Source organism: Micropterus salmoides, unplaced genomic scaffold (assembly GCF_014851395.1).
Source record: "Micropterus salmoides isolate LMB-PRFRI ecotype aquatic unplaced genomic scaffold, ASM1485139v1 Ms_hic_scaffold_19, whole genome shotgun sequence".
In the NCBI taxonomy this organism is placed as follows: Eukaryota; Metazoa; Chordata; class Actinopteri; order Centrarchiformes; family Centrarchidae; genus Micropterus; species Micropterus salmoides.
Window position 1 is genome coordinate 4,267,596 of NW_024041039.1, and position 26,592 is coordinate 4,294,187.

General features: G+C 39.8%; 2 protein-coding genes across 3 annotated transcripts in view; both read left to right on the forward strand.

The window, feature by feature from the left end:
• LOC119910711 (neuronal PAS domain-containing protein 3) overlaps positions 1-26,592 on the forward strand; it is a 659,826-nt gene that overhangs the window by 224,064 nt on the left and 409,170 nt on the right. The gene's annotated exons all lie outside the window — the stretch shown is intronic.
• On the forward strand, positions 2,204-18,481 carry LOC119910713 (rho GTPase-activating protein 5-like). Its single transcript, XM_038729504.1, has 3 exons — positions 2,204-2,387; positions 10,763-10,868; positions 13,569-18,481. The coding sequence occupies exons 1-3, from the start codon at positions 2,222-2,224 to the stop codon at positions 13,885-13,887; spliced, it is 591 nt and encodes a 196-aa protein (XP_038585432.1). The 5' UTR covers positions 2,204-2,221; the 3' UTR covers positions 13,888-18,481.

The following is a 26,592-nucleotide window of genomic DNA, read 5'->3' on the forward strand; positions in this document are numbered from 1 at the left end:
TGACAGCTGTCGTATTACCTCAGGGCTTCGTCCTCTTCTCCTCCTTCCCGTCGTCATTTGCCCGTTGCAGTGAGTCAAAACAGGAAGTGATATGTATTTATTTTTCATCCTGTATCTCTGGTAACAGGGTGATCATTTCCTCTTTATTTTAAAAGCCATCATTACACAGTATTTTGAGAAAGCTGACACCTGACCTGCTGTGTGAAACAAGGGCTGCAACTTTGTTTTGCTGCAACAGAACTCAAACCGACGCGCTGTAGCTGGAGCTTCCCTCCTCTCCCGACAGGAATAACAGAGCAGAAAAATGGTTGTTTGAACTGGACGTGTATTCTGTTCCAGCCCTGCTGCTCCATCAGAGAACACTCGGGCCTCTGTGCCCGCAGACAGACTGATGATAACCTCTGTTAGCTGTGATCAGAGAGGAGCTCTGTCCTCCTGCTCAGACACAAAGCTCAGCTGTGAGCCTCGCTGCTGCAACACAACTGCTCTTACAAGCTCTTTGATATCCTCCGAGACTGAAGCATTGACCCCACGAAAATCCTGTTTGACTCATATCTGAACGGATCAACGTGATTATAGGATCCAGGTCTGAGAGTCAGCTGCTCGTGTTTAACATGAAGGGGCTTGGCTTCGCTGTCCTTGAGTTGACAAAGCTTTTTGGTCTTTGGATGGATCTTTGGTCAGCGGTGTTTCAGTACACCTGCTGTTCTTGATGGCAAAGGTGGTTAAGAATAATCGCATGAAATGACTAAACGTTATGGAAATGTGTCCAGTAATAAACAGTTTATTGTTAAAAAGAAAGTCTGTAGAGATCATGTCCGCTACATCTGCAGCAGTCAAGACATTTTCTGTGAAGCAGTTCGGCCGTTTGACGATCATATCAACAATAAAAGAGAGCATCTGTAATGGCTCTACCTATTTTAGATTTACTCATTTATTGGGCGATGGGACAAAATGTATTTAAAATTTTAATAAAAATCCCCATCAGCCTGCTGTGTTAATCCACTTTTAACCTCCAATTTAAAATTATAATTCCCTCCATTGTTTTTTCTGTGTGTTATAACCTTTGATCATCTGACGTCGGGCTCCTCAGTACCATCAGTCAGCTCTGTCTGCTCTCTACAAACTGCTGTGAAGTTGTGTTTTGGGACGGAGGCGGCTCACTGGGCTGAAAGAAATGATGAAAGTTATTTAGCTGGAAAATCATAGGGATATAAGTATAAATAGATTTTTAGTAGGTAATTTCTTATTGCACCATTTTAATCTACTCCATTCTCCCCTTAGTTTAGTGTTTACTCCCTACTCGAATCTGCTCGCCTTGCTTTCCCCCTTCAGTTCTCTTTTCCTTGCACTCACACACCTCCGGTCTCTTACCGCAGACATACCTGCTAGCCCGCTCTTCCTGTCTCTCTCTCCCTGTATGTGCCTCTGCTCTCCCTGACTTTCTTCATCAGCAGTACGTTGTTTTTTTTTAAAGTCGCCAAAAAAACACAGAACTCTTCTTTTGGATTTTTCCACCCGTGATTCTGTTTTCACAGCAGCAGGTTCGCCGCATGTGGAGGCGGCTTGATAAAGACGTAGCCAATTGACATCTGCACTGGTGTGTTCACTGTCACTTTACCTGGTCCGTGCTTGTAAAATATCCGCGTCTTGGTAATGGTAGAGTAATAGATTGCATCTGTCTGTGTGATTCTCTGCAAAATGCTAAAATGTGCCACCAAATATACCTGGGCAGCCATTTACACACCTGGGAGGCCCGCCCAAGTAAAGTGTGTGTATATGTGGGAAACACTGCTATGTCCATGTTGTTGATTTATTTTAAGAAGAGCTGCAGGCGTTGTATTTAATGTCATAGGAAGTTTGTGTAATCTGGTATTAAATATAGATATAATGTAGGAACACATAGGCTAAAAGAAAATATTATAAAAAGAGAATGGTTTAGACGTTCTCTATGAAAATGGAATAAATACAGTAAATAGAGTCAGCAATGTGTTTGCACACACTGAGAAGGAATTTGATGAGCGTGGTTTTAAAGTTTTGAGAGTACATGAGTTCAGTGCACCGAGAGTTTGATCACATTATCCAGGCGCTCTGCCCGGGTGGAGCTGCTTTCTGTTTGTGATGCTGAGGATGAAACCAACTGTACGCTGTAGCGGAAGCTGCCGTGAAACAACAGATAAAAAGATTTAAAAATAATAATAACCTTGTGAATGTGCTCCGGATGGTGGGAAATCAAGGTCTCTCTTTTTCTTCAGATCACAACATCGACTTTGTGGCGATGGACGTGGCTGTGAACGCTGCTGCCGGGGCGCTGAAGGCTTTCTTTGCCGACCTGCCCGACCCGCTGATCCCCTACAGCCTGCACCCGGAGCTGGTGGAGGCTGCAAGTAAGAATAAACTCACAAGCATACACCGTCTTCATCGGGTCTGAGGAAACACATGAGCCAGGAATTACATATTATCAAACATTCTCCCTCAGACACCTTCAGGGCCCAGTAAAAAAAAAAAGACTTTTTTGTGAAATTACTAAAATGCACAAACGAGAGAAGGCGTCGGAGGAGACGGTATGTACGAGCCTTGAACCTGTCGGGGCAGAAAACAGACGAGCTGGAAATGCGGGTGGGGAAATGTGAATAAATGTATATAAATTATGTGTATAAATTGGCCTTAACAATGATCAACCGCCTATGTGGATGAAAAAGTTTGGGAACGAATCCTTCCTATACAAATGCTGTTTAAATAACTTGCTTTGAGGGATCGAATAGTCAGCATACAGGGTTCACTTTGGACAAATATTAATATTTTATATGCATGTTTCTGTTACCATTTGGGCATTTATAGCCTCCAGTTTATGTTCTGTAAAACCAGACCGAGCTGTGGCTCTGTAGCCTAAAGCTTGCTGCACACTAGATCATAATTAGGCCAATTTTTGGGTCCGATTCTCCCTGCTGACAACTGCGCGGACGTTCCTGAGCCGAGACCTGTCAGAACCCCAAATGATCCACTTGTGTGAGAAGTTACAGACATAGTCTTAAGGTTGCCGACTAGATCAGAGGCTCCCCGAGTTTGATCATATTGAACATGTTTGAAATCTGGGAGCCTCTGGTCAGAAACCCGCAACAGCCAATGAGAGTCTAATTTCTTTCGCCATAGTTTCAAAATGAGCCGGATATAAATTAACATTAAAAACTTCTAACGTTGTGTTTCCGCCGCTGCTGTAAACTCGCGCGCTCACACGCTGACGCATCCGACTAGACACAACCACTTTTCTTTTGAGGTAATTACTAAGGGTTTGAACCGCGTTGAGTGTTTCCACTGCCAGTGAGAACGCGATGAAGCTAGATGCTAAATTTGGAGTGCACAGGTATTAGAGCCTTTATGGTAAATGCAGTTAAAAGGAGCAGAGCGAGCTGACAGGCAGGGTCATTTTCTCTCTTTACAAAGTGTTACAGCATGAGAGGCCATTATATCTTAATTATACACAATACGAGCACAACGTGCAATATAATGTATCAAATTGTGTCGGACTTTGTGAATGGAGGATATACACGTGTGACAAAGTCCGGTTTTCAAAATAAGGTGTTAAAACAATGTACACAGCATGGAAATAAGATTAATTGGATTATATTCACAGAAAGTATAAAACGTATTGCATGTGTCCATTAAAAGTAAAATAAAATATCAGGGAAATTGGTTACAAAGGATTCTTTGATTAATGGTTGCTGGAAAAACATCATCATCATCATCATTTATATTGTGTTTATGATCAAATTGTTTACTAGGGCCCAAAATTGTTAACAAGAGTGCAAAGTTCTCCATAGACCTAGCCTCTTTAATTTGCTTTAAAGTGCACCAAATTAATTAAATTAAAATGCACAAATCTTTCTTCCGGGGGGTCGACCCACCATAGTCTCACAAAATCCTGTGTGAAGCGTCCCCAGCGTGGCGTGTATGCGCTATAAAATGTATAAACCTGCTGATTCCTTCTTCTCAGCTTTGAGTTCATCTAGTTTGATTCTCTTTGTTTATTTTTCTGTGCAAAACACAACAACAACAACAACACAGAAGGTCCACCGTGTTTGCTTCTGTCTGAAGTCATGTATGATCACCGCAAGTTTTCCGGAACCGCCGCTCTGACATCCTTTAGTTAAACCTGTTTGTTCTTAAACATTTTTTAAATCGGTTTAGATTTGCAAACATACTTTACTTACTTACTTTATAGTGCATTTAATTTACACACAGTAATTCGTATCAATCGTTTGTAAGTGTTCAAAACAGCTGCTCTGTGTTTTGAAACAGTCGGTAAATAGCGAAGCTGTCTGTTTCATTACTTTATATCCATGCAGTAAATATACAAAGGTCAAATAGATGGTAAGAAAAAGAGAAAATATTTGTTATGTTTGTTAATAATCACTGGCTTGTATCGATCAGTTAACCCTGTCAGACATGATCACGATAAGAGGTTTCTACTGTAACTACTGACACACACACAGGCGCACTTTTAACTTCTTGTTTGTTGAAACTTGTCTTCAATGCTGCAGAAATGTAGTTGAGTACACACACACACACACACACACACACACACACACACACACACACGCAGCTTTCTGTCACATCACACACTCTTAAGAGGATTTTTTTTTACAGCCTCAGGATGCTGTCAGACATCTACAGTCTGCTCTGTGTGTGTGTTCTCTGGTTGTATATTAGTGATGCTGAGTGCTGAAACCACCGACGACAGCAGATTAATGAGCCAAAAATACACACCTGCACACACAGCGAGAAATGTAAAAAGACATCACACGCACACACACACACACTTTAATGAGTTTCTGAGAGAAGAATTGGAGAGAGAGAGGGAGGGAGGAGGTGCCGGGTCTTCTCTGGAAAATTAGTCAAATATAGCAGAAACTTTTTTTCTCTCCTGTGATTTCTCTCTAATCACTAGATTGCAACTGTTTGACCTTTGACCTCCTCGCTGTCTGTTCCTCTTTGATAGGAAACGAGGACTCAGGCTTTAGTTCACAGATGAATGTTAATATCCAGATTTAGGTTGTTTGCTGGTTTATACCTGTGATGGTCTCACGTTCTGCCTTTACTTCTGTCATTCTAGTTTTCCTTCACAACCTTGTGTCTTTTAGTTTCTGTTGAAGTAAAATTTATGTATTTTTAAACTTTGGCCCCAGTTTTCACATATTTTGGTGTCAAAATGACCAGTAGGTACGAAAGTTTTTAGAATCGAGGGCAGTTCTCGCTCTGTGAAATCTAATGAGAGGCGAGATGTTGCAGGAAGACGACGGTGGAAACGTGAGTCGGAGTTGGAGAGAGGAGTTTGTTGTGTTGGAGGAACGTACTAGGAAATAAAGTTTTGATAGCAGCTCCGGTACGTACACAACAAACTCCTCCCTCATTTCCACCGGCGTCTTCCTGCAACAACTCGCCTCTCATTAGATTTCAGACTTCAGCTGCCTCTCAAAGATCCTTCCCATGATGTTGTCCTGGTGTCCGGGTGGCAAAAAGAAGCGCTTCTTGCGGACGCCATCTTGGCAGCGCCTCACTCTGCTAAATCCAATAATGAGCAAAGAGGTGGAGCTGAGGCGGGCTGAAAGAAGCGTGGTTGCAAGCGTGTTTGTGGGATTGACTCGCTTTTGTAGCCAGTACTTACATCGGGGAAAGGCGTTGTTTTAAGTATCCGTAATGTCTCAATAATTTGCTTGTTTCCTGCAAAGAATTACATGGTTTGGTACTAAATATAGGAATAATATAGGAATTGGGGGAGGTTCTATTTTTTCCTGCCAGCAAGAAAAAATGAATTGAGAAAAAAGAAAGTCGGCAACGTGTTTGTGCACAATTTAAGGAGGGTGGTTTTAAACTTTGGGATTATGAGTAGGTGACGTCCTGCAGAGAGCGTTAAGAGCATATTATCTGGGTGGAGCTGCTTTTCCTGTTTGTGATGCAGAGGATGAAACCAAACTCTGCACTGTAGCTGAAGCTGCCATGAAACAGCAGATAAAAAAAGATGAAAAATAACCTTGTGGATGTGGGAAAACAATCCAGTTCTGATAGGAAGCAACCATTTGGGCCCGGAGAGACCTCTTATCTTTTTTTTTATCCAATCTTTTCTTGAATTTTCTGTAATCTGTAAAGTTTTCTCTTTGAAATATTGAATAGTTTATCTTTTTTATGCTTTTACAAAGTATTGAAATAAAAACAATCTCATTCAGTTTAAAATATTTTGGTGTCTCTGACAGTATTTGGGTCTGTGGCATCGAACAGGTTAACACTCGTTGAACAGACTTTCAGTGACGTTTTGTTTTCCTAATTTAGTTTTGATGGTAGAAATCAAATCCTGAATCTTGCATTAATAAATCACAGATGCACTGATCAGTCGGCTGGGAACTGGAATAAGCAGTTTTTTAGCTTTATCGGCGGCGTCGAATATCCAATTTTCTGCTGGTCACATTTAACGCTACACCCATGCAGCGCTGTTACAGACACACACGCTAAAACATGTCGCAACGCTCGCAAGTTACAATTAAAATCAACGGAGCAGACAGATAGAGGGAGAGAGACAGGTGTGTCTGAAGGGAAAGGCAAAGCGATCAGATTAAAGTAGTTTGTGAGGAAACAATAAAAAAAAAGGTGCATAAATAAGTAGAAGTAAAATTTTGAGATAAGATATAAGCCACTAAATGCTAACCTGGAGCACTTTTTAGTTGTGAGATTTAGTTGAGATGTGTCTGAGTGAGAGAAGGTCCTGTAATCTAAGTTATAATCAATGTTTTATTATCAACATACAGCTGATGATGGCGAAAGAAAGAATTTTCCAGTAAAATATGTGTTTGCTGGCAGTTACAGTTCTTAGAAAGCAAGAAAATCGGTGCATCTCTAAGCAACATGATTTTATTGGTAGTTGAAATCAGTATTTTTATTTATATTTAAATTTTTCTACAGCAGCATCCTCTTTTCTCGGCGCTAAGCTCCATAAACCCATTGCATTGTGGGTCAGGCGGTAGGTTTTCCCATCAGACTGATGTGTGTGTATAAAATAAAAGGGGATTAAATTGTTATATTGGTCACATGATAAACTCTTTATTGTACTTAATGTTGAGAAATGGCAGCAAGGATTAATGACCTTTGACCTCTCACAGCCATTAGACGGTGAAAGGCTCCCGCTGGCTCCTCGTTAAGGTGATTGATGGCGTGCAGGGGTAATAAATCTGTGTACGGCTTTAAATGTGTGTCTAAAAATATATGAAAGGCTTTCCGCTGGTCCTGGAATGTCTGGAATATTCTCCAGGATATTCCAGGCGGTGTTAGAGTAGCTCTGTTGTGACAATGCAAAGATAAAAGCTCTTATTCCACTTTAAATATTTAACAGCAGACTGCAGCGTTTCAGCTCCAGCGAGCTTTCGCCGGCGGGAAGGTGATGTATCCCTTCGGGAGGATGAGGGATATCGAGGAAACTTCACAGACGGTTTACTTTTCAGGAACACGGCAGGATGTGTCTTCTGTTTGTTTGTTATTGTTTTACTGCCGCTGCTTATTCACGTCAACCAGCTTTCCACCGTCTCGGCAGCAGCGTCGTTTCTTGCTTCCAGCTGATGAAACATGACACTCTAATCACTAGTCGTGTATTTTAATTTGCGGTTTTATTTTCTTACACAACGTTTTATCTTGCAGGATCCTTGATGTTACTGACAACTAATCTGTTAGTCAAAAGAAGTTTGATAGGGAATTATTTAACTTGTTTCTTCGTGCATCTTCTGAGATATGAGGATCTGCTGCTTTTCTCATTATTGCTGCAAATTAAAATATCGTTTCAGAGGAAATAAGGAGTGTGAGCAATTCATTTGTCAGCTTTGTGACACTTTGGAGACTAAAACAGTAATCAACTCATCAAACGATAATCAACAGATTCTAAATAAAGCCAACCGCTGTGGAGCATTTAATCTCCAGTTTAGAAACATTTAAAATCAGATGAACTTTTCAGCTCAGCAGAGCAGGAAGAACAAAAACTGCGTCAGCTAATCACAGTTTTTTCCAAAGTCATGGAGCCTAAATGAGCAGGTTCTGGAAAGTACTTGATGACATTTACCTGATGGAGCTCTAATTACAAACTGATTTAAATAGACAACATTTCAGTCCACACCTTCGTCAAGTCAAAATATTTAATAATAAGTAGTGGGCTGATAGCTGCTTTGTTGACAGGTGTGGTTAACATCAAACCCACTCAGGGCGACAAACGTCTCACAGTGATTCACCTTAATTAGCTGCACATGCATCCGGAAAACAGGAGAACACAGACAAAAGAGAGCCTGTGTTCCTCCTTTTCGCCCCATGGGACCTTATATTGGAAAAAATGTGTTGCGGCAACAGATAATAAATGTTTTAATCCCGTTTGAATTGCGCCCTGAATTACACACATGATGTTTCTCGGTTTAAAAGATAATTAAGGCCGAGAAGGTCAGTAACATTTTGTGTGAAGCTGTAGAGTAAATTACATCTCTCTCATCTCGCACAGTATGTTAGTGTTGTAATGCTAAGCTAACTTTCACGTCTCTGCTTGCTACTGGCTAGGTAACTTAGCTATGTTCCACGCACCTTCTCACCTGATGTGTTTAATCCAACGGCTCCAGGTCCTTTCATCACGTCATCTACACATGGAAGCTCTTTGTTAGCTTCAGTCACTGAGAGAGAAACAGTTTTGACGTGGTCTTTGTAATTACGTATTTTTACAGTCCCTCCTCTTCCGGCGGACCACCACGGGACCTTATTTCGGAAAAATATTGTACGGTAGTCGTGGCAAGGGACAACAAATATTTTGATCCCATTTGAATTTGTCAATTTAAAAGATAAGTTTTAAAGTCAAGAAAGTCGCAGTTTGATGTAAAACTGTTGAGGTACCAGACTGGGAAAATACATTAATTACAAAGACCACAAACCCAAAAGTCGCGTTATGTGACGTCGTAACTGTTTCTGTCAATGACTGAAGCTAACGTCAAAAAACTAAAATGAGAGGATGATGTGATAAAAAGGACCAGGAGTCGTTTGATTAAACTTATCAAGTGAGATATATTTCCGCACGGAACATAGCTGAGTTATCTAGCTAGCAGCGAGAAAGCAATGAACGTTAGCTTAGCATTACCGCGCTAACATGTCGCCGACGTATATTGTGCGAGACGAGAGATGTAGTTCATTGAACGGGTTTCACACAAAACGACACGGAACTTTACTGATTTACGACAAACTGCGACTTTCTTGACTTGCAAAATTACGTTTTAAATTGACCAACATATTGGACCTTTCTCCATCTGTGTTCTTGTCTGTACTTGTGTTCTTGTGAAACGTCATATTTTGTAGCCCAGGTACTGTCCCAGTACACAAGTTTGCATTTTGGCAAGAACGGTAAAAATCCCGGAAGTGTTGTTGACACGCCCATTTTACCAAGTGTGCATCGTTGGTAACTTGTGCGAACTTGACGCAGAGATATCCCAGCAAACGTTTCGGCATTCAGGCGAGGGGCTGAAAGATGCAGAGAGAGAGGCCGACGACAAAGGTTTTCTACTATTTTCGTACGTTATTTCATCACTAAATCCACTTCTGAGAAGGTTTGAGGCGAGAAATCAACTGCGTAGATGTCGAATACTGGCAGTTTTACTAAAAATGATGGCGAATCAAAAATGTGCTCAACGTTTTCGTAGTAGTAAGCTGCTCCGCTCAGACAACAGCGTGCCAGCAGAGTCCAGCAGCTGTCAGATCGTTGTAACGTTCGTACCGCTGTTATTCTGTCATTACATTCTGAGTAATTTGGTGAGATTTTAACTTAAAAAAACATCTTGATGTACAAAACAAATGATCAGAAATAGTATGAAAGTCTTTGCTTTATTATTATTCTTATTATATTAGACATTACATTGCTAGTGTACAGTAGAGTTGTGGTCATAGTATTTGCTTTTATTTTATTTTAGTTATTTTTTATGTGCAAATATATCTTGGTAAGTTAAAACGTACAATAAATCCGATTCTGAGCTTTTAGTTTTGGGGGATAAAGCCTGGCTGTTATAATAATTGAGCAATGCAGGCGGCCTCTGTGCTGGGGGTGTTGCGCAATACCAGCAAGAACGCATCGTCTCAATCCGTCAGCAGCGTTTTGTGCGCTCGTGACATTGCCAGTTCATTCTTCCAAGAACGACTAGCAAGAACTCCGTTCTCCCAAGAACACAAGTCCGTTCTTTGCATTCTTGGCTTTGAGAAACACCCCATGTGTGTAATTCAGGGCTCCATTCTAACAGGATGAAAAGATAAGTTGTCTCTCGAAGAAGAGGGACTCACTGTAAGCTCGCTATATAACACATAACACATGTCAGATAGTCCAAAAGGCAGTTACATGAAAGTAGAAATATTAAAATTAACCTGTAGTTCCTCATGTTTTAGTTCCAGTCTGTAGCTTATTGATAACAGCTGAACCTTAAATCAGCTGTGTCATGCTGCTGTGACTTTATTAAAACAAATGTGTTTATTTTCTGCAGAAACTGACTTGTTTTGTTTTTAACCAGCGCAGAGTAAAAACGGGATGCAGGCTAGTATTGTTTCTGCCCACGAGGCTTAGTGCTAGTGTGTGTTTGTGCACGGCGTGGGAGTTGCTCTTGGCAGCGTCTCAGCATTTTGTTTTTCCAGAGAGTATAATATCCGTTCCCCAGAGAGAGTGTGTGTGTGTGAAATGTAAAACACCTACTCCTGTCTCTCCCCTGTGTTTTAGAAATCGTGGACTACATCGAGCGTCTGCAGGTCTTGCGGGAGATCGTGAAGAAGTTTCCCTCTGTCAACTACCAGGTCTTCAAATACATCATCACACACCTCAACAGGTAAGACGCACACTCCACATGCTCTCTGTGTGTGAACCTCCAGCCTCAACCTTCAAATGCACGTACACATGCGGTGACAGTGAACGCATCGCAGCAGGTAGCTTCATTTAGCATCGAGTCTCTCCGAGCTTTGAGACTCACTGGGCCTCATGCAACAACTTTCTTGCCTTAAAACTTTAGAAACTTTAAAATTTGCCAAGCCAGATGCACCAAACTCTCTCAACAGGACAAACGCTTGTTTCAGCCGGATGAACGCCACCTGCGCGCGAGGAGGTGCCCGTGCCATGGATTTCATCTGTAGCTTAATCTACGCCGCTTAAATTGGCGCATACGGCTGCCCGTTCGACTCCGTGTGGCGCCAAGATTACAGTCACAACCAGCAAAAAAGGGGAATTTCACACTGCAGAGCTTCAAGTCTGCTGATGTCAGGAAAAACAGGTTCAGCAGCGCCGGTAGTCATATTAGAGGATCTGAAACAGGAAGAAAATATTAATGATACAGCTGCCAACGACGTGTCGTTAGAGTAGAGCAGCGCTGTGACAGATACAAAGAGGAAACGGTCTGACACGAAATTTTAGAAAGCGAAGGGATCCGTGAGTAATATGTAGACGAGAGGATATCACAGCCTGCACGCAGTACGTGATGTGACACTGTCGGTGCAGCAGAGGATGAGACCGGACAGGAACCTGCACAAAGACCTCGAGTACTGAAGTGTATAACTACACCAATAAAACAAAAAGAAAGTAAATTGACACGGTGAACAGGATATTCATTTTGCATCAAGTCTGTTATATAATTAATGTATTTTAGTAACTTTTCATGGCAAATTTAAACTCAGAATCCTTCCAGATTAAGGCGTGATGGGGTGTTTCACCCTCAAGACAATCTGTACTCTACTCCTACGACAGGTTTGGACTACGCTAAATTTAATTTGTACCAAAGAGAGAGCTCTACATACAAGGCTGAAGGCCACAAATTCTCTTAAATCCCTCGTACCGGCCACTTAGGAACAACTTTGTTCTCACCAGTGGTTCCTACGTGAGGCCCATTGAGTCCGTCTCAGCTGTAGTTCTGCTGCTGAACTGATGGAGTAATCTGGGGCGGGTGGTGTTTCGTGTTGCAGTGAAGTGACTACCCTCGAATTCCCTCGACCATCTTTAGTTTGGGAGGATTTGAGACCCAACAACGACGTGCTCTGTAAGGTCTGCAAATTGGAAACGGCTTATCACAGCGGTACAACTGTTGCGCACAAACACGGCAAGACGGCAGGAAGTCATCTTTGCAAATCCTGTTTACTTTCCCCCCACAGAAGTACAATATATTAGAATTATCAACACGAAGAGCATGTTTCTGTAAAGGCCGCGTATGACTGAGAAAATGGCTTAAAACTTAAGACTGTTCTTACAGTCTAATTAGTGATTAAATATATCCGTGTCATAACCATTTTAAGTTTTAAGTCAGGGACTTCAGTAAGTTCTGGATTCTCCAGTTCAGAAAAGGGTCGACATAAAGTGTTTAAATTAATCTGTGTCACAACGATCCTTTAGAGTTTAAAGGTCCAGTATTTTTCTGAAACAAGCAGCGGAGGGAGGCTTCTGCAGACTACGCTGGACGCAGCGTGTGGGAGAAGCAGCCGAACAAAAGCAAGACAAGCGATCAAACTCCAAAGAGAAGCGGATAGCTACACGCTGCATGCTGATTAGTAAAACTCACAAACAGCGAGGATCAGTCTCTCTTCCAATGATTTGTGCTGCGCGTCGTGTACAAAAAGTTCAAGACAATTCAACTTCGGCAGAGGGCGGGCGGGCGCGTGCGTGAGGCGACCACTTCAACCTCACTCTAACAGGGACACTTTCTACTGAACACAGACCGTTTCTGCTGATACCTGAAAACAGATTTATAAACGTTAACCTGTTATGATTTTATGATCGCGGCTCTGGACTCTTGTTTTAACCAGCTAGATAAAAGTTAATTCCCTGGCAGTGGCAAATAGCTTTGGTTTCATATTTGATTTGATTACATTAATGTTTAAGTTGAGATTTACAAGAAATATTTTATTGCTGCTGTGTAAAGGGAATACTGCTGGTGAAAAAACACGTTATTGCACCTTTTGTGTATATAGCAGTACATTTAAATTAAAATTGCACACTACATCAGAATTCATTATTCAATTTTACGCATTACTATGTGATTAATCGCAGAAAATCATTGCCCAGCACTGTTATTAATGTTAATGGAAATTAGACTCATTTGAAAATATGCCACTATGATCGTTATTCTAAGGAGCTTTATGTGTCTCTCTTACAGGATGTTGACTGAATAAAATACTGAATTATTATTAAGACAAGCTTTTGATATTTATTTTTGATAAATTCATTTTAATTAATATTGATTGAGTAATAAGAAAAATATCCTTTATGTATATAATATAAAGTAAAATATAAATATAAAATAATAATGTATATATTCTAAACTTTACATCATAATGCAAAATGATTTTACCCATAATGCCCTGTTCGACGTAATGACAGTATTAACTTATAAAAATACACCTTTCATATCGTGTCATTAACAGTAAATACCAACAATAAACAAATTATATTTTCTTCGCATCTTCCTGGAAACCAACGCCGTCTTTTCATCTTTGTGGCTTCTCTGTGATCAATAATTATAAACGATTGATCCGTTTTTCTCCCGCAGGGTGAGCCAGCACAGCAAGACCACCCTGATGACGGCCGACAACCTGTCCATCTGCTTCTGGCCCACGCTGATGCGGCCCGACTTCGAGAACAAGGAGACGCTGTCCACCACCAAGCTGAACCAGGCCGTCATCGAGTCCTTCATCGTCCAGAGCGACTACTTCTTCCACGGCGGCGAGGTGGCCGAGAGCTCCAGCAGCGAGGGCACGCCGCCGCCGCACTGCCACAACATGGTGGAGGCCCTGCTCCCGCTGCAGCTGCCGCCGCCCCTGCAGCCGCAGCAGATCCAGCACACCCTGCACCCCGACCCGCTGATCTGAGAGCCAGAGGAGCATGCTGGGAAATGAAGTCCGGGGCTGTCTGTGTGCGCCGCCAGGCAGCTTCTGGCCAACAATTGCCGGGAGGTCAAACAAAACGCCGGTCGGCTGTTGAAATAAAACATAAAAAGACCTGGTTGGTGAATTTTTGGGTTATTCAGCAGCTGCTGTTTGTCATCGACTTTGAGGTGAACGAGCTTCGGGGGTTTAGAGACACATCAACCGTTTGTTGGATTAAACCTAATCTGTGAGATCGGCTCATCCCGCGAGGTAAATCCCGGATTAGAGAATTACAATCGGACGTCACCTTTTGGAACTAATTTGTGGATCTGACTGCCCCTTTTAGGATACGAAGACTGAAAATAGCTGATGTGTGGACTGATTTGATTCGGCACATAGTGACAACACTAACCGTTTAGCAGGGTCTGACTTGGACTCGTTATAGATTACCTTCCTCCTACCTTACCCTGACGGAATAGCACACTGGGGTCCGTACCAAACCCCCCCTTAAACCCCGCCCCCCTTTTCCCTGCTCCCAGACAAAGAAAAGGGAAGTTAAAACTCAAAGAGTCCCCACGACTGCAAATATAAAACACCTGATACCGACTGAGTCATTAGATATTTGACGGACTGTTTGCACGCTGAGATCTTCAGCACAGGAAAACATTTCTTCTTCTTTTCTTCTTCTTCTTCTTCTTCTTTTGTCTTTTGTTGTTGCCCCTTTCACCCCAGAAACCGGTCAGTAAGTAAGAGGAACGTTTCATTTCTGCACCAGGCGTCCAACAGCCTCACACACACAGATTTATGAACCTCGTGGAAATATGAGAAAGCGTGGATTATCTTAAGCCTCTGTTTTTAAATACTAGGAGAGAAAATGAAATGACCCTCCTACCCACCACATGAACTTTGACCCCTTAAAGGACAGCACATGCACGATCCGTGTCAAAAGTCCCAAATGCCAATTTCACGTTTGTTTGTGTAGTTTACATTTTTATCATCTTTATTTCTCTTGTTTTTATTTTTATATAATTTTTTTTGGTAACGTCTTAATTTCAACCCTGTGTGTGTGCGTGATGACGATGGTGTGTGTGTGTGTGTGTGTGTGTGTGTGTGTATCTGTGTCACAGCCAGTTAGAAACCTTCTCTGCTGAGGGAAGGGGGGGGGGGGATCCAGGAAGGGAAAACAAATTCAAAATCCTTCCGGACTGACGGACTCGTGTAGCTCCGTACGTGAGATCCAGACTTTACTACGAACCTTCAGCCTGTCTCGTCTCTTCTCTAACTCTTAACGCAACGACTGACGTCTCTCGTTCTGAAGGAGACGACCCCGACCCCTCGATGATGGCACATGAGCGAGGAAACCACTACGTCGGGATGCATTCTGGATTGGATTTCAAGGAGGACGCCTCCCACTTTTTTGTCATTTCAATTTTATTTTATTTTTTTCTTCTGTTGGTTTGTTGGAAAATTAAAAAATTTGCATGTCTCTGTTTTGCCACTTAGTGAAAAAAAGAAGAACTTTAAAGTAAAAAAAAAAAGAAAAAAAAAAAAAGAAATGAAACTCATTGAAACTCCGAATGGAGCGTTTGATCAGATCGTTTTATCTGAATCTTTCTGGTTTGAGGGGAACATTTCCACAGAGGGGGTTTCATTTTCTTTTTGCATTTGTTTCTTTTCTGTCAAGCAAGAAATCAACTCTTAATATCATATTTTTGGTTATATGTCGAATAGTTTTCCCTAAATAGAGGAAAGAAGTATATATAAGTATATATATATATAAATATATATATAAATTTATCAGCAGCAGAGGTTCCGATTTAGTGAAATACCACGGGGTACTGGACTGTATAATCTGTCACAAGCTATAATCATATTTCTTTGTGGTTCTGATGGCGTGACTGAAACCCATCTTTATTTTTCTGATGGTGTGTATGTGTGTGTGTATATAGAGGGGAGGGGGTTTGATAACAGATGGTTGAGTTTTAACTCCTCTTCGTCCCTCATCGCTTAAACCTTGGCTCACCTTTGCCCCGGTTTGTCTCTTTCGTGTATTTGTACACGTGCCGAGCGCCGTTTTCCCTGAAAGACAAATCCCCCTCCCCCCGTGACGATGTTCTGCAGGAGTCTTCACAAACACTCTTCTGTCCATCTGGATAAAAATGAAAAAAAATTCCATCTGCTTTATGATAACAAAGATTTTTAACCTGTTTTCCACGTTGGAACAAGGATGATAGTCGGAAATGATAACGCTTTATTTTGCAGGTCTGAATAATTTCCGTAAAGTTTCCTGGAAAGAATATTTACTCAAGTGCTGTGCTTACAGCTTTGAGGTACTATACTTGAGTATTTCATTTTATACTTCTACTCCACTACATGTCCGAGGGAAATATTGTAATTTTAAGTATATTTAACTACTTTTAACAGCTGTACTTCTTTAAAAAATCTTCCAGATCTTTTATTGCTAATAGAGGATGTTTTTGGGTACGTAGTGGTATTGCTACTGTTACCTGACTAAAAAATCTAAATACTTCCACCTCTGGTAATTTGGTACTAATTATAGGAATAATACACTCTGTTCAATTAGCACACTTCTAATCAATTAATTTCAGTTAATTGCTTTCGTCACCCAGAGAACCTTTAATCAGGACACAGCAGCTCAACATGTGTCTACAGGCAAACAGTTCAACATATACAGATGGTGAAGTGTTTATTTGAGTTTTTATTTTAAATAAATTTAGTTTCTCATTTAATAGTATCACATGACGCAGTTCTTTCCAGACAATGTCCTAAGAAAAGTATTTTGAAAGCGTTATCGACTTATTTTACTGCACTGTATGACGTGAACCAAAATTAAAAACTTATAATAGCAGCTGTAGAGTTTATATTACTGTGATCTTTATTAACTTGTATATTTATACTCAATAATGTGTTTTATTATAAAGGGAGGTACTGTATGTCACTCCAGGCAGCAGTTTTTGTTTCGATGTCAGGCTAAATGTCTCTTGATTTTTATTTTAAATCATCTGACGGGAGTATTATTCAATCCAGATGTACAGAAGAGATTCTTTTAGTCTGAAAACAACTTCACACAACAACTGTGTATTTCATAAAAAACTGATACTGGGCTCTGACCCGAGAGACACAAAGTGAAAATACACACATTTACTTTGTGGAGGTACTGAATTAAATATTTAAATAACTTGAAAGGGTCAGATGGAGTCCTGATTTCCACTGTGGAAACTTCAAAAGTCTTTTTTTTGGTCAACTGTTATTCTGAACTTCAGTACTTTTTAATTTAAAGACTTTTCTGGTGCAAATTTCAGAGACATAAAAAACAAGATAAGACTCTTTATACAGCAGCAAGAAAACACGAACTCTTTCATGACCTTCCCCTCTGTCCTTTCTGCAGCCCGGTCAAGTTCATTACCCCTTAAACTTAACTTTAAACGTCTTATCAGCTGTCCATCACACCCAGAATGCATTGCTCTTGCCAGCGGCTGTTTTGCGTTTATGTTTGGTGCTACTAAGTAGAAAATATTGGGAGTGAAAGTGAAATTGAGAGCAGCTGTTGTCACTTTAAAAATGGTGTCAGCAGCCGCTAAGTTTCTTTTCCTTAACGTTCCCCCGACTGAACCAGATAACTCCGATTTAACTTTGGGATTTTTCAGTTTTCACCCAGATTGTTTCCAGCTTTCTCTAAGTGTTTCGTTGAGCGATGGGGGATGAATCCAATTATACAAGAATGTCGAACGGGGGGGGGTCCCATTTCAGACGTGCGTCTCATGTGTCCTCGCCGGATGGTCAACTGTTTCCTACACGGCGTCACAAGACATTTCTTGGTTGAGATTGGAGCTTCTCTCTCTCTTTTTTTTAATTTATATTTTGATCGTTTTAAGTAAGTGATTACGCGAAAATACCAGAAATTTGCTGCTTTTCAATGCAATATTTGAGGGTTTTAGATTGTTCGTCGGACAAAACAAGGTACTCCTACCGGATATTTTAGAATGAAAACAAAACGTGAGCGGACACAAACTTTTAAAAGGGTAGGAAAGGAACGAAGCCAACAGCTCAGCATAGATTTTAATTTGAGGGAAAAGGTCGTCCTGAAGGGAAAGAAATGGAGCCAAAAGCCTGTCCTGATTCTGATTTAGCTGACTTTAAAGGGCACTTTGAAGGGGACACGTGTCTGGAATGGAGACCTGCTGCAGACAAACGTCATAAATAAATATTCAGAGTGGAAGTAGCCAAAGCTCATTTGAAGGTTTTATGTTGTTGGACTGAAGAGGACATTGAAGGGCACATTGAAGGGAGCGAATGGCGAGAGTGGAACAGAACCGGGGGGGGGGTTTCAACAGCTGCTAGATACTAAAAGATTAAAAGCTGTTCGTCTGTAGTTTTTCATCAATCAATCAACTTTTTACTTTTAAGATCTGTTCTCATCCAGTCACACCGGTGTACAAACCAACTGACTTTTAACACCATCCGCTGTGTATCATAGTAAATAAAAATGATTTTCAGAAATGAAAAAGCTCTAAAACAAGTTGTTTTTTTTCTGTTTTCTCTCCATAATGTTTCCAAATAAAAGTTTCTTTTTTTTCCAAAAGCTGCCTTTGACTCGAGTTTTTCTACTGTATCTTTATTGGGTTTAGAAATAAACCTTTATATATTAGTTTTCCATATGAAGCTGTGACGTTCAACTGAAGGAACTTTCTCAAGGACATATAAAGTATCTCACCAAAGGTGAGCACACCTCTCACATTTTTGTAAAGACTTGATTAAATCTTTTCATGTGACAACACTGAAGAAATGACACTTTGCTACAATATAAAGTAGTGAGTGTGCAGCTTGTATAACAGTGTAAATTTGCTGTCCCCTCAAAATAACACATCACACAGCCATTAATGTCTTAAACCCTTGGCAACAAAAGTGACTGCACCCCTAAAGCCCCCGACATGCTTGCTTTTAACAATGCGTAGGCAACGCAAACGGCGTTGTTCACATACTTGCCTGTGTAATTTGCCTGTACCTGGAGGATTAAACGTGAATTCACCGGGGGCAGATCATCCCTCAGCGACACCGGATTATCTTCCTTGACAACCTCCGAATTTGCACAACATAAACAAACCAAACATGGCGAAACTTGAAGAGGTTAAGATTTTAATGATATATTATACGATCTCAGTAAATGCAGTTTTGTGTTTAATGGCGGTTGGCAAACCAACTGCACACCGCCACCACCTTGGCTGGTGTGTGGAACAGTAGATTGCTGCTGAGCTGCCGGTCAGATCCACATACTGCCTCCACGTTCATGCGCTGAATTGAATCTCGCGGACATGTATCATTAATTTCAAGGGACATGCAGAACCTTCGCTCCAAAGGAACGCAGGATTCGCGTGGCAGCCATCTTTCGTACATAAACACGTAATTAAAAGCAAGTATATCGGGGGCTTAAGGGAAAATGGCTAAATGGGCCCAATTTGGACATTTTCACTTTGTGTGATGTGTTATTTTGAGGGGACAGCAAATTTACACAAGCTGTACACTCACTACTTTACATTGTAGCAAAGTCATTTCTTCAGTGTTGTCACATGAAAAGATTTAATCAAATGTTTACAAAAATGTGAGGGGCTATCTCAGTACTGTACACAGTAGTACTGTTAGTAGAAGTTGCAGTACTAGCAGTCAGTTGTGAAAGTATTGCGTGAAATATTGATCTTTTAAAATGGATACTTTACAAGTGATAACAACTAACGTATTTAAAGAAAATGCAATACCCCACTATAAAAAAAAATACTCGTAAAAGTAAAGCATTGCATTCTAAAAGTACTCGGGAAACTTCTTACATTTACTCAAGGTCTGTTCTTTGGGGAAAAGTGTTGCAAGTACTTACCTTGTACTTATATCCAGTTACATTTTACTCCACTACATGTATGCAACAGCAACAGTTACTGGTTACTTTCAGATAGAAATAAAAAACATGATGCCCAAACTCTGACACTTTCAACTCCTTGCTAAAGACTTATCTTTATTCAAACAGAGTTGAGTAGTGACATTTATTTTATACTTTTCTACTGTTGTCATTGTGGAAAGCACTTTTGTCAACTAGTGTTGTTTTTAAATGTGCTATATAAAAAACTTGACTTGATGCACTTATAAAATAAAACATATACAGTATATGTTTTATTTTATAAGTGCATCAAGTTAAAGGTTAAACCAGTGGTTTCAAACCTTTTTATGTTTGGGCCCCTCATGATGAAGCAGGGGCCTTCTGTTGTATTTCAGATGTTGTTAGCAGTAAATTTCCCTTCTAAACTTCTCAGATGGTGACATGTAAATTAAACTGTCCAATCTTTCACACAAAAAGAAAAGAAAAGTTTTCTCCTAAAACAATAAGATTTGTGTATCAGAACATTGTTTTTTCTTCTTCTCTGACCCCTAGATTGGGAACCACTGGACTAAACTAGCTAACTGTATATAAAGTTGTTAAAAAAAACGCAGGAGACATTTTACTGCAGAACGAGTGCTTTTAATTTAGACTTTTTTATGTTTTAAATGCATATTGTTGATCTGTAAAACAAAAAGTACAATATTTACTCATGAAATTTAGTGGAGTATAAGTATAAAGTAGTATTAAATTTAAGTACTCCAAGTGTAAGTGCCTCAAAGTTGTAAGTGAGTATTTGTACTTACTTTCCAGCGTTAGTGGTAGTAACAGGAGATAATTCACAGTTTGGTGTATTTGGTGTTTATGTGTGGCTCCTTTTAAGATGATTTACATAGTAGTATGAATATCTGACCTCTGCTGATTCAAACAATAGTTATTGAGAAGGTTAAGTGTGCCATCTAGTGACCAAATGCTACGCTGCACACCACAAACGCTTCAAAAGTGAAGGTTCAGATGTACCAGTGCTCTCAAGTTTTCAAATCAAAAATTTGGAGTGAGATAACACGTGTTAGAGGAGGGCCACTCAAATATTTGCAGCAGCAGCCCCATGGCCCCAGACAATTCCCTCAAGTTTTTACTAGCAGTTCATTTTTACCTATAGTTGGTAATTGACCCGAACAAATAGAAATTATAACAATAGGTAAATCAGATAAAAGACTACATACATTTCAAAAATACAAATTTATCACAAATAAAAAGAAATTTGCCCCAAACGAGCCCACTGAACTGCAGTGCTCAGTGTATATTGTACACATAGGCCTAGGATTGCAGAACTTGCCCTACGTTTGTATCCCGAGCTGTGTGTGTGACATTTCAGCTTATGAACGGTGTTTTGTGCTGTAATTGTTTGTTGCACATTTTAATGCCGGGTGATGATGACAGGGGTTGGGGTCTCAAGGCCAGCCATTTTCACCATCATGATGGATGACAGCTTTCCGTCCAGAGCCAAGATGTGGAAAAACATCTCTAGTCCTTTTTTCAGGTAGCCAAAGCCAAGCCCAGTGGTGGACAGCAACAAAGTAGTACTGTACTTAAGTACACAAGGCATTTGTACTAAACTTGAGTGTTAGGGAAAATATTGTACTTTTTACTTTATCTGACAGCTTCAGTTACTAGTTACATTAAAAATAAGCTTTTTACACACAAAACGTATGAAGGGTTAAAAAAATTAGGATATTGTGATATAAATTAAATTACTTATGCATGTCCAGCTAGTAGAACATAGGCTAATTGACATAAATTTAATTGGAAACTGTTTTGGTATTAGTCATTTTTCATGTAAAAACAATTCATGGTTCCAACCTCACAAACATGAACATTTGCTGCTTTTATTTTATTGTTTTAATGTATTTTTAATAGTTTTGAGGTTTGAACTGACAAAATAAGCATTGTGAAGGTGTCACTTAGGGCTCTGGGTAACTGTGACAACATTTCTCACTATTTTCACAATTTATTAAAGCTGATTAATTCTTAATTAAAATAACTATTAATTGCAGTTTGATACAAAATACCCTCATTTAAGCACAAGGAATAATAATCGAATGATATAATATATAATAGTATAACAGTCATAGGGGATATTTTTCTTTCTGCTTTGAGTAGGCTATTTTTATTTTTAATAGGCTACTACTACATTTTCCTGCTTATAGCTACTTACATACTTTTATTTAACTTTTCCAATGCGGAGTATTATACAGATAGGTATTAGTACTTTTATTATTTTTTAAAGGATCTGAATAGGCCCAAGTTTTTTAACCACTGGCTGAAAAGCCAAGCTTCTGGTTTCAAAGAGGTTGGAGAATTTTGACTGCATCAATAGTAATTTAGCAATTCAGCAATGTTTCAGTACTCCCCAACATCAGCTGCTCTCACTATCTTTGATCACAGCCTATTCGTCCAGGAATCTAAAAATCAAAATGCAAAAAACCTACAATTACCTCATCCATCGGGTCTTGCATTTCCAACTTCCACTCCGTGTGGGCACGCGTATCCATGTTGCCTAGTTGTAAAGAACTCAGTGGCGGCTCCTGCCAAATCTCTCAGGGGAGGCAATTGTTGCGATGATGTCTAAGGTGACCAGTTCGATGGTCTAAGTCTGCTATAAGACAAGGATTGTTCCTTAGGCTACATACTGTACAGTATTTGTGAACAGCTACATCCTGAAGTTCATTGTCAATGTCTACAATGAATGAACAGTCCACAGTTAACATCAACAGATCTTTAGACCTTTAGATGTAAAGGAAACTACTTTAACAATAATGATAAAAAGAATGACTCACACAATCATCTGTGACAAACCTTTTATTTAGGAACATTAAATCCAGAATAAAGCGCAGTGGCACTGGGCTGATGATGTGCAATGAATAAAATTATTTACAGTTAATCTTGCGTTGCAGCTAAGGGACCCCTCTCAAGTTATAGGCTACAGTTATGAAATAATGTCACACAGGTGGATCAAACATAGCTAATCTTTAAATGTTTAATGGGGTACAGAGGAGCACAGAATTTCTTTTCATTCTTTAAGGTACACAGATTACATAAGACTAATAAGTTAAGCAGAGAGTGGTAAAAAGATCCACTTGTTATCCTGTAGTTACACAGTATTATTAGGACTGTTCTCCTGTACTCTATAATCACACAGGAACAACGAGCTATGTGTTGTTCAAGGCGTGTAAGGGGAAATATAACAAGTATATTTTATTGTTTTGGTTTATTTTCTGTGTTGCTTTCCTTCTTCTTCTTCTTTTTACCCTCCTGAGATGCAAGTGGTGACCACATCATGCTAACCTGACCTCAACTTTCTTCTTTGGTTTCTGGCAATAAAAGAAAAAAAAACACATCAAATAATTGTTACTGGTTGAGTGCAGCTAACTTTAAATTGACTCCACCAACACACATAAAACATGGCTTAATAACAATCGCATTTAACGTGAGCATAAAATTCGGCTTCGGCGCAACAAGCTGGAGGATAGCTTTTTTTCCCCAGCCGTTTTCAGGTGGCAGAAGATTTACCAAAAGAGGCGGGACTCCCCGGAACACGACTTGACGCCGATTGGACAGCGATATTCAGTCACAGCTAACTAACAGTGTGGTAGAAAGTGTGAGAAAAATATCCCCTGCCTTTCCCGGTGTAACACCAAAATCTGTGACCTATCAGATTCTGTGACTACACCCAAAACGACGATGTTTTCCTAACCACAACGAAATACTTTCGGTGCCTAAACCCAACCAAGTACTTTCGGTGCCTAAACCCAACCAAACTGCAGCCGCTTCACATCGTCAACAAAGCCTCTGGCGCTTAACTTCCCATTTGGGTCACAGAATCTGATGGGTCACACATTTTGGCGTCGCCCGATGTTATGCCGAGTTTTGCCTGCCTACCGAGATTGCATGCATCCCAAATAATGCTTATAACGCTGTAATATTCTTTGTGGGCTTCATCAATGGTGGTAAATGATTCGAAGTATATAATTTATGAACGTTTAGAGTTTCTGCAAATGTATCTGTAACGTTAGCTCTTAAAATATTACATGTGTGTTCTTTGCTCCTGGACAGCTTCCTTCTCTTCACACTCTTCAAGAGTCCTCCTGGTCCACTTACTGGGAGAAACAGTCAACGGGTATTAAACTTTAATGATAGGAGGGGGTTATGGACGCCGATTTTCAGGGGAACTATTAGATTTTGGTAAATACTTTTAAACCTTATGTCATAATCTTCGTGGTTAGTATATTTGGTAAACCAGGAAAAGGCACTTTTATGACCGTAGTTTGGCTTCAGGTGTTGGACATGAACCTGCTGGGCTGTGGAATTGAGGACGGAAGGGTTGAAAAGGCCCATAAAACCTCAGGTAGGCAATTTTTAAATACCCAAACTTCACATAAAGCAATAACCATTTTCTTTATAAGATGTTAGACTAACCACATAAAGTTTTCTACTGACTTTCTACAAGGTAACGTTAATGATGTGTTAACCTTAACTAACTTAATTGTTTTTTAGAAATTATTTTGTGGTTTGTTGTTTCTTGTCTTGACTTCAAGATGAAAAGAGAAAAAAATCGGTAATGTTTTAATTATATTGCTACGTTTTTCTCCAGTAATAATGACCACAGGTATATTTAAACAATTTTAAACGTTTTTCGATAGCTAACGAATTTCGGTAGCTAACATTAGCATTAGCATGAACTTGTTTTCTGGTTTTGACTTTTCTCGTCTTCCAAGATGAAAAAAGAAAGGAAATAAATTATTTCCTCTTATAAAAATATCTCAAACGTTAAGAAGGTTATTAATAACCTTTTAACATAAGTAATTTACTAATGTCAGCATTATTCACACAGGCTAACGTTAGCTAATGGCTAATTGTTAGCTAAGGTTAGCCTAATGGTTTTCTTGATGCTTTCGACTTTTTACCTTTTCTCTTTGAAAATCACATGTTCCAGTAGCTATATAATATTTTTTTAAAAAAGAGTTTTGTAGAATAACTACATTTAATGTAAAAATGAGCTAAATGAACTCCCAAAGCTGTGCTACTACTAGTCTGATTCAGCTAGACAGTCAAATCAACCAACTAGTGTTCATTAAATTATCCCTAGTCGGTTTCTACATATTTTTCAACACACTAATCGATTTATCTGTCAGGAATTTAATTGTGTGTTTTATATGTTGATTCTTGAAACAGCTGGAACATAACCTGTCACACTGAGTATATTTTTGCTTGTTGTCAGTGGCAGGTGAAACTCATTAGGCTGAATCCCACTCAGTGTGTCTGTTCAGTGGCCCTGCTTACACCTGGCCATCATTCATGTGATCACCTGTGCTCATGGGGGAAAAGATCCATCGGCCACTGCGCTGCTAATGATATGTAATACACTATATGGACAAAGGTACCGGGACACCCCTGTTGTTTTTTCATGGTGTGGTCTTAAGATAAATCTTGATGCTACAATATTTTAGCCAACAGTTCTTCTAACAGTTGGCCTTTTGTTCTCCTATGACATGACAATGCCCCCCGTGCACAAACCAGCTCCATAAAGAAATGTTTAACCCAGTTTGGTGTGGAAGAACTTGACTGGCCCGCACAGAGCCCTGACCTCGACCCTATACAGCACCGTTGGGATGAACTACAACGGAGACTGCGAGCCAGGCCGTCATGTCCAACATCAGTGTCTGACCTCACAAATGCTCTTCTGGATGAATGGGCAGAAATTCTCACAGACACACTCTAAACAGCCTGTAGAAAGCCTTCCCAGAGGAGTGGAAGCTGTTATAGCTGCAAAGGGGGGATGGCTATAGATTTATAATAGGATGTTAAAGTAATGTGTAGGTGTCCCAGTACTTTTGTCCATATAGTGTCAACTGGACAGAGAATATTTCACAGTTGCTTTATGTCGTCTCTGTTTTATAAAGTTTTCTGTAATTTCCCAGCAGATGGCGCTGTGGTTTAGTTTGATATAAAAAAAAAACATGTTCAGGTATAAGGTGTATATATAGTACACACAGGAACGTATACATTTTATTGTTGCTTATTTAGTCATGAATACACATAATATTAAACACCAGAATTTAAGGAGCTTTAAGTTTTGACAAAAGGAAAACTGCCTAATGTGTTATCTTGTGGAAACACTAAATCAATATAGATTTGATGGCAGAACCTTTTTAATTGATATTGCTTATATGCTGCTGTCAATTGAGTGTTTATGTATATATATATATATATATATATATATACCTACAATTGCGTACTTATACTCCTGTGGTATTTTGATACTGTGCAGGCTGGTGTTTCGGTCAGAGGGGATAGAGGTGGCCTTGTTTTCTCTCTGCAGTTTGCAGACAGATTGTTCTCCTTCAAGGTTGAGAAAGCTCCTCTCTAGATGAAGCATATGTGCCACTGCCTTCAAATGGTTAAGCACTCCTTTCCTTCGGGGCCAGATGATCTATGCTGCCCAGTGTGGAAGAGACAGAACTCTGACCCAGCTAAATTGTTTTGTACTCTTTCGACCATTTCTCATTTTATCACCAAAAACAAGTGTGTAATTGTAACTCTTTTGTTTGTTATTTGGCCAAAATGTTATGGATATAAACATTTCATATCATTCGATATCGATAGTTATCACAATAAATGTCAAATCATTATTTCTTTCAAGTTTAAAGGCTGAAAACTATAGAAACCATTATGTTTAAACTTTTCTTTATGGTCAGAATGTGACAATACTTGATACCAAACAGTGGATCACTTCACAAATCTGAGTTAGAACATTTAAACTA

Excerpts from the sequence above, each read along its gene's own strand:
- LOC119910713 (XM_038729504.1), top strand. The coding sequence starts at position 2,222 with ATGGTGGGAAATCAAGGTCTCTCTTTTTCTTCAGATCACAACATCGAC. Across the intron at positions 2,388-10,762 it reads GGAGCTGGTGGAGGCTGCAA|AAATCGTGGACTACATCGAG; the intron begins GTAAGAATAAAC and ends CCTGTGTTTTAG. Across the intron at positions 10,869-13,568 it reads ATCATCACACACCTCAACAG|GGTGAGCCAGCACAGCAAGA; the intron begins GTAAGACGCACA and ends TTTCTCCCGCAG.